A 9,261-nucleotide genomic window follows, 5' to 3' on the forward strand; every position below is an offset into this window, starting at 1 on the left:
AATTATATTAGCCTTAATTTGAAGAGAAAAACAATGGATTAGAAGGTGTGTACAAAGTGTTTTATATAGAAATGAAAATACCGGGACAGAAAATCTTATGTTAGTAACAGGATCTTTGTATTGTCTTCGTATCAAGTCAATATTTTACTAAAAGATTACTATGAATCGGGCCGGGATTTAGACAAATCATGGTAGTCGCATCAGCATAACGAGCGAATATGGCGGCCGGAGGCAGCCATTTCGCGAGTGCTATGTAGTGTAGCAATATTTTGTTCGATACCTTTTACATCATCTGTACAACCAGTTAACACGTTCGATAATGACTCCGTGTTCGCCCACATAACCTTTAATGGGAAGTTAAAGACCCTGCTGGCTCTGTTTTTGGGTAATCAGTCGACTGGCTATCTTATTAAAACAGACGAACACGTAGTAGCCGAAATCTATGACGTGGCCACGGATCTGGGTTACCGATCACACGCAACCGAAATAAAGAAAAGGTGCGAGCGTGTTCAAGGTAACTGAAATCTGTGATCTGGCTACGAATCGAACTTACTAATCACACGCAGTCGAAATTTAAAAAAAAGTGCGAGCGTGTGTGTATGAGCGTATGAGTGTGTAACCGAAATCTGTGACCAGACTACCAAACGTGTTCATCGCGGTCATGACATAGGCGGTATGAAAATCGGTTCATCAAGAGAAGCACCGACGCATTTACGCACCTAGTGGCGTTGTACAGGAACAGCGAAGCGTCGTGGAAGACGGTCTGAATGCGATCCAGTAGATCAACGTTCTCGGGCACGTCATCGTGGATAGCGATCAGTATCTGATGATACTCGTTGTCTTTAAGGTAGACAGATGATCGGCCGCAAGCTTGCACGGAAGCGATGGCCGCTAGGAGCAGCACGATCGCGTAACCCCGAACGATACCCATACCTGCGTTACACGATTTCATAATTAACATAGAATTATATGCATATATATATATATATACGTGTGTGTGTGGTGTGTGTGTGTGTGTGTGTGTGTGTGTGTGTGTGTGTTGTGTGTGTGTGTGTGTGTGTGTGTGTGTGTGTGTGTGTGTGTGTGTGTGTGTGTGTGTGTGTGGTGTGTGTGTGTGTGTGTGTGTGTGTGTGTGTGTGTGTGCGTGTGCGTGTGCGTGTGGCGTGTGCGTGTGCGTGTGCGTGTGCGTGTGCGCCGCCGCGCGCGTCGTGTGTGTGTGTGGTGTGTGTGCGCGACGCGCGCGCATGTGTGGTGTGTGGTCGTGAGTGTGTGTAAATAAATAAATAAATATACTACTACTAATAATAATAATAATAACTAGACAGAGAGCACTCACGGAGAGTGCATACCTCCGCGAGATGTAACATGTATGTGCTCGCTGGTGGCGGCCTGCTGACTGACTCGCCTGCTGCTGGCTCGAGCGTGCTATTGATGCGCGCGTGGCTACACACACCACACACACACACACACACACACACACACACGCACGCACGCACCGCCGCGCGCGCCGCGCCGAGCGATTGCATGACCTCCGTTTGCGGCGGAGGTAATGATAATAATCAATAGTGATGCGCCTAGTGCCACCGCATATCTAACGTAAATGGATTCTTTGGATGTCGGATGAGCTCTTCAGAAGCCTCTACTGTCTATATTTCGCGCGAATCCTCTTGCTCCGCGTTAATCACGGCAACCATCACACTTTATACCCGATCGTCAAGCTAGATGACCTTGATGATGCATATTTTATCGGCTTTTTGCAACTCCACGCGTGGCCTTGTTATTAACATATGAAAAATAATAGTTTGGACGCATGTGGGCTTCGTATGAATTTAATTTACGCATAATGGTTATGTAACAGGATGCACTGCATGCCAAGGTGGAGATAACAGTAGAACGGTAAGAACTTCACGGAAACACAGCGTGAGCAATGTTTTCTTACCGAATGAGCATGCTTCTCCATTGACGAAAATTATGCTCCCATATCGCACAGACATGTGCAATTTTATTATATAAATAAAGTTAGAAATAATTACATTAAAATCTTTATCATCATTAGCGAGACTATTGCATTGTTTTTTTGTCGCACAAAATGTTCTTAAATCAGTTTAAAACGACATTTTTGTCGAATATTTACATATCCTCGTGCATGTCACACACATGTAGTTAACATCGGTATAGCCAATTACTGAACGGACGAAATGACGTTCTAACAGAACGTGACGGGAATGCTATACAGCAGCCAACCATATGCAGTCCTTGCATATTACGCGAATTTTAAAATAAACTGCAAACTTATACAACAATTCAATATAGAAACACATAATCGAGAGAAGGTTATTGTATAAAATTCGTCCGGCGCCCGGACCGTACATACCTGTTTATTGACGACACTCGACTGCTACTGCCAAAAATCGTCTAAAAACGCATCATGAATGCGCATGCCAAATAGTACTTTATACAGCAAATACCGTGTTCACGACCTAAATGTATCAGGTCCAGTGCTAGGCGGTAAATACATGCGGCGGACATGCGCCAAGATGGCTGGGAAATATATCTCATTCTCCATTGGTGAGGAGCATTATGCCGTGCATTAATATAATAGCAACATTTCGACATTCGAAATAAAGTCGCCCGCTGAGCGATGCTGCCACATAGTATGAGCGTCTAAATAACGGAAAGAATGTTCCATGCTTTTGAAGAGGGAGATTAACTCTGCTAAATCATATAATTACCCTGCTTACGCCCACAGTTTTATGTTAAATTAGGTCCGGCCGACTGTGGACAATGCGCGTTTCAGAACGCCGCCATTTTCCGCGTACCAAGTGCATAGGTTGGATGTTTCCAAATGCATAGAGTGATTGTTCAAAGTTCATCAGTTATAAACGTTAGTATCTAAATGCGGGGTCACACAAATCACTCATACGACACGTTTGCTTAAATGCATGGTAGAAAAATAAAGTTGTGACTGTGGATGATGAAGGTGAGGCAGATGAGAAAGAACAGAAACCAAGATGAGAAAGAGAATGTAAATGGGCGAGGACGTCGAGAAATGAAGAGAATGTGAGAAAGGTAAAGTAATTCTCATCGTTTATTTATCCAGGATTAGCGAGACACCCTACGTTACACATATATACATCTTTAGTATATAAAAATTATCTTATGAAACTTCCTCAGATTCCGCGAAATGACATCCGAATGAAGAATACTGATTTGAACGAAACCGTTAGGTGTGTTTCTATAAATGCGGGCATTATTGCGCGTACTAGCCGATCTGTGCGCATGCTAGGCTAGGCTCATACAAACAAGAATGGGTTCTTCGTGAAACGTGTTCTGAGAAACGTGAAGCAGTCTTCGCGTAATAACTAATAAATAACGCAATTGGCACTACATTGATATGCCGTAATTATGAATGTATTGTATAGAAATGATCTTTAAACGGAGCACATTCTTGAAATCACAAATAACGACAGCTTATGGAAGACATAAATTAGTTGATCAAGCACGTCGATGGCAGTGGAGCGTTTTATGATACACGTTTGTACCTATAATATATGTATTATATACATATATATATATATATTTATTGATTTATATATGTGTGTATAAATGTGCCATGCATGACAGCGGATGGCACGCGTGTTTTAGTACACGTACCTAAACATCAAGTTGGGTAAATAAACGTGATATCTATGACAGCGAGTACCTTCGCTGTTTAAACCGACCAGGTGAAAGCCGAGTAAAGAAAACTAACGACTGAGTAAGACCAACGATTCTTCCGTGAAACGATCGTAAGCATGCTTTTTCATCGTGGAAATTTAAGGATGGATTTCGGCAATTATCACCGAGCTCACTTCTGTGAAGTGATAATCACAACTAAGTTTCTATCGCTACAGACGATTCACTAGCTGTTCTCACTATTAGAACTATCCGACGTTAGGCCTAAACTTTAGACGTCTGTCTATCTGTGAGATTTGCTGTCACTGCATGGCCGACGATACACGTCAAACTGGGTCCGGTGTCGCCATCGGTTCGGATATCGTTGGATCTACTACTTTTCTAGGCATGAACTGCCAGAATCTTTGGTCCCTGTAAAATCAAAGTTTATATTATTATCATTTCATGGATTCGGATGCGACTAGGTACTAGGGTGGTATAAACTACAACTAGCAAGTTCTATAGATTGTCGGTCAACGGGGTCATTTTGCCTTATAAAACGATACAAGACTATACTGAGGATGATTGCAGAAAATGTGTTTTATACGTATTTTGCAGGCTAACAACGTTGCCACTAAAACCATTCATGAATATACTAACATCGCTGTAACAAAGCAGTTTATTATTCCGCGTGTCATATTCTTTAGATAGGCTACTATATCACCCAGTTAAATTTGCGCTTGAGTTGTTTCTATATCTGACTTATCTATTCGCCGCTAAGAAAAAATTGTAGTCTGCAACCTGTAGTATGGTAGCCGAGATGGCTACGAATATTTTTATTATTTATTTTTAATTCGTTTATAAGCCAGAGCGATGCACAGATGACGTTTGCAACAACCATTTAATTCGTTGCATGTTTCTAAAATTAGTATCAAAAGATATACTTGTTCATTTAGCGGCTAGGTGAGAAGTTGGCCTATTATTAGTTAATATATAGTGTTTTTTAATGGTAATTATTTTTTCATGGTTATGTCTTCTTACTGTCAACTGATAACACGACTTCTTTGGGGGTCTCTACTTCGCTGATTAGGTTATTATAATTGGTCTGTTTGCCATATCAATAGCTTTAATAGACTTGGACCCGTTCCGCCAATCAATGACAGGTTGCTGTGAACGCACTTCTGTTTCAGAAGGTAAAACGTACCACCTGGTGATCAGTTGACCGTGTCACTGCTGGGCGACTTTAGCTGGGTTTTCACAGACTGGGTCACAAATATCCAACTTTATGCATTTACACAAATCTACTTAGAAAAACCCACTCGGACGAATATGCACCACCAAGCAATTGAAATTTGTGGAAAATCAAGAGAAACACAATGTTTAGTTTATAATGTTTATTGTAACTATGGGAATACATGTTGCAGATTGAAGAAGGTAATATTAAATTGTGTAAATATAAATTTGGCTCTGTAACTGACTGCAATTTTATTCGTTTTTTACTTTTTTAATAAATGATTTACATGTAATCTACATATGATGTGTTTTAGTGTATACACTGTTCAGTAAGGTATATTTTTGCCATTATAGACTCTGTTCGTTTAATCTGAATGGTAAAGAACTTTCATTGCACCAAATTTCGACAAGTCACATTTGGAATCTTCTGTTGACCACATGCATAACGGATTTTTTCAAGGATCCATTCACACGACATTCAGGCGAGCCCTGCCGCAACCTATTATCTTCAAGGGAAAACAATAGGTAGCGGCATCGCTCACATGAAAATCCCGTGAGAAACGCGATTTTCGAGCGGATAATGCTAGAAAGCACTGTTCTTGGACCGGCCCACCGGACGAGTACAATGCTTTCGCGCGTTTGCTGCTCGAAAATCGCGTGAATGGATTCGTAGCCTTATCCTAAAGGATCTCACACACTTGAGCGTTTCATGCCGCGATAAATCGTCACGCTCACTGTTCGGATGCAGCGCGGCAGAAAATAGCAAAGTACACTCGGTAGCGTAAAACGCTCAGGTGTGTGGGAGCCATTTAAAGTCTATGGGAAACTAACCAAGTTTTTGTGTGATAGTGTCGGAGCTAGTATATTGGTTGCTTCCGTTCGTTCTTTCAAATCTTGAAGTGTATGGGAACTATCCGATAATAGCTCTACATCTATATACTTAAAAAGAAACATAAACATGAAAAAGCTTCCGGTACTGATTGACTTTTGTGCGGAGCTTTATGGATATTAGTAATGATAATAATCAATAGTGATGCGCCTAGTGCACGCATATCTAACGTAAATGGATTCTTTGGATGTCGGATGAGCTCTTCAGAAAGCCTCTATGTCTATATTTCGCGCGAATCCTCTTGCTCCGCGTTAATCACGGAACCATACACCTTTATACCCCGATCGTCAAGCTAGATGACCTTGATGATGCAGATTTTTATCGGCTTTTTGCAACTCCACGCGTTGGCTTGTTATTAACATATGAAAAATAATAGGTTTGGACGCATGTGGCTTCGTTGAATTTAATTTACCATAATGGTTATGTAACAGGATGCACTGCATGCCAAGGTGGAGATAACAGTAGAAGGTAAGAACTTCACGGAAACACAGGTGAGCCAATGTTTTCTTACCGAATGAGCATGCTTCTAAAATTATGCTCCATATCGCACAGACAATGTGCAATTTTATTTATAATAAAGTTTAGAAATAATTACATTAAATCTTTATCATCATTAGCGAGACTATTGCATTGTTTTTTTTGTCGCACAAAATGTTCTTAAATCAGTTTAAAACGACATTTTTGTCGAATATTTACATATCCTCGTGCATGTCACACACATGTAGTTAACAATCGTATAGCCAATTACTGAACTGACGAATTGACGTTCTAACAGAACGTGACGGCATGCTATACAGCAGCCAACCATATGCAGTCCTTGCATATTACGCGAATTTTAAAATAAACTGCAAACTTATACAAGCAATTCAATATAAAACATCAATAATCGAAGAAGGTTATTTGTAAAAATCGTCCGGCGCCCGGACGTACATACCTGTTTATTGACGACACTCGACTGCTACTGCCAAAATCGTCTGATAAAACGCATCATGAATGGCATGCAAATGTACTTTATACAGCAAATACCGTGTTCACACCTAAATGTATCAGGTCCAGTGTAGGCGGTAAATACATGCGCGGACATGCGCCAAGATGGCTGGGAAATATATCTCATTCTCATTGGTGAGGAGCATTATGCGTGTCATTAAATAATAGCAACATTTCGACAATTCGAAATAAATGTCGCCCGCTGAGCGATGCTGCCACATAGTATGAGCGTCTAAATAACGAAAAATATCCATGCTTTTGAAGAGGGAGATTAACCTCTGCTAAATCATATAATTACCCTGTTACGCCCACAGTTTTATGTTAAATTAGGTCCGGCCGACTTGTGGACAATGCGTTTCAGAACGCCGCCATTTTCCCGTACCAAGTGCATAGGTTGGATGTTCCAAATGCATAGAGTGATTGTTCAAAGTTCATCAGTTATAAACGTAGTATCTAAATGCGGGGTCACACAAATCACTCATACGGACACGTTTGCTTAATGCATGGTAGAAAAATAAAGTTGTGACTGTGGATGATGAAGGTGAGGCAGATGAGAAAGAACAGAATCAGATGAGAAGAGAAATGTAAATGGGCGAGGACTGCGAAAAATGAAGAGAATGTGAGAAAGGTAAAGTCATTTCATCGGTTTATTTAATCCAGGATTAGCGAGACACTCTACGTTACACATATATACATCTTTAGTATATAAAAATATCTTATGAAACTTCCTCAGGTTCCGGAAAATGACATCCGAATGAAGAATACTGATTGAACGGAAACCGTTGGTGTGTTTTTTATAAATGCGGCATATTGCGCGTACTAGCCGATGTGCGCCATGCTAGGCTAGGCTATACAAACAAGTATGGGTTCTTCGTGAAACGTGTTCTGAGAAACGTGAAGCAGTCTTCGCGTAATAACTAATAAATAACGCAATTGGCACCTACTTGATATGCAGTAATTATGAATGTATGTATTACGAATGTTTTAACGCGACACATCTTGAAATCTCAATAACGACAGCTTATGGAAAATAAATTAAGTTGATAAGCACGTCGATGGCAGTTGAGCGTTTTATCTGTATGTACATGCCCAGGTCGCCGCACATGTTCGGGTTGACGGTGTACGGATGGTCGTCCGGCAGGCTGCCGATCTCCACGTCCGAGACGTCGAGGCTCTCATTGACCGCCACCTCGTAGCCGCGATCCGGCCACGACTGCGGCACCAGGATCGTGACGTCATGGAAGTAGGCGCGAAATCTGCACGAGAGAGAGCGCGATTCACAATTTGATTTTCAGCGCGAAAGCACTGAATCCGATAAAGATATATCCGAGAAATCCGAGAATCCGAGAATGCGAGAAATAAATATTTATTCGTACCAGGGAAAGATCCGACAGACTCCTGCCGGAATCTCAAAATTTTGTAAAGAAATTTGAACAATTTCGTAGTTTTATTTGTGTTATCTAAAAGAAATTTAACATGAGGACGTATCTCGTGTGTTTTCAATTAGAGCCAGTGATCAAACAAATTTATACTGCGTCGTGGGTGCGACCACGCAGGGTCAATATATGGAGACGATATCGGATAGCAGCGCCTACCAGCACATAGTCCGTAGTCAAGGTTTACACAAAACGACTACTCTACTTCGACAGCAAGAAAGAAAGCTACCCTATCTTGTACAAACAAAAGCTGATTTCGCATCTCCAAAAGCGCAGTGCTCTGCGGGACTTTTTAGCTACCGAGCATGCTATGTAGTGTAGCAATATTTTGTTCGCTACCTTTCACATCTGTACAACCAGTTAACACGTTCGATAATGACTCCGTGTCCGCCCACATCACCTTTAATGGAAAGTTAAAGACCCTGCTGGCTCTGTTTTGGGGTAATCAGTCGACTGGCTATCTTATTACAACATGCGAACACGCGGACCTAGTAGCCGAAATCTATGACGTGGCCACGGATCTGGGTTACCGATCACACGCAACCGAAATAAAGAAAAGGTGCGAGAGTGTTCTTGGTAACTGAAATCTGTGATCTGGCTACGAATCGAACTTACCAATCACACGCAGTCAAAATAAAAAAAGGTGCGAGCGTGTGTGTATGAGCATATGAGCGTGTAACCGAAATCTGTGACCAAACTACCAAACGTGTTCATCGCGGTCATAACATAGGCAGTATGAAAATCGGTTCATCAAGAGAAGCGCCGATGAGTTTACGCACCTGGTGGCGTTGTACAGGAACAGCGAAGCGTCGTGGAAGACGGTCTGAATGCGATCCAGTAGATCAACGTTCTCGGGCACGTCCTCGTGGATAGCGATCAGTATCTGATGATACTCGTTGTCTTTAAGGTAGACAGATGATCGGCCGCAAGCTTGCACAGAGGCGATGGCCGCTAGGACCAGCACGATCGCGTAACCCCGAACGATACCCATACCTGCGTTACACGATTTTATAATTAACAGAGAATTATATGCATATATATTTATATGTGTATATATATATA

At 41.5% G+C, this 9,261-nt stretch overlaps 2 protein-coding genes across 2 annotated transcripts in view; both read right to left on the reverse strand.

Moving 5' to 3' along the window:
- The window catches only part of LOC106817016 (calcium-activated chloride channel regulator 4A-like), a 27,387-nt gene that overhangs the window by 17,415 nt on the left and 711 nt on the right, over positions 1-9,261 (reverse strand). The gene's annotated exons all lie outside the window — the stretch shown is intronic.
- LOC106817015 (organic cation transporter protein-like) overlaps positions 3,496-9,261 on the reverse strand; it is a gene marked incomplete in the record, with an annotated part of 20,636 nt that continues 14,870 nt past the window's right edge. Inside the window, 1 exon segment of the mRNA XM_014821661.1 lies at positions 3,496-4,086. Coding sequence (XP_014677147.1) covers positions 4,002-4,086 — 85 coding nt within the window.

This window comes from Priapulus caudatus, unplaced genomic scaffold (genome assembly GCF_000485595.1).
Source record: "Priapulus caudatus unplaced genomic scaffold, Priapulus_caudatus-5.0.1 Scaffold1566, whole genome shotgun sequence".
Classification (NCBI taxonomy): Eukaryota; Metazoa; Priapulida; class Priapulimorpha; order Priapulimorphida; family Priapulidae; genus Priapulus; species Priapulus caudatus.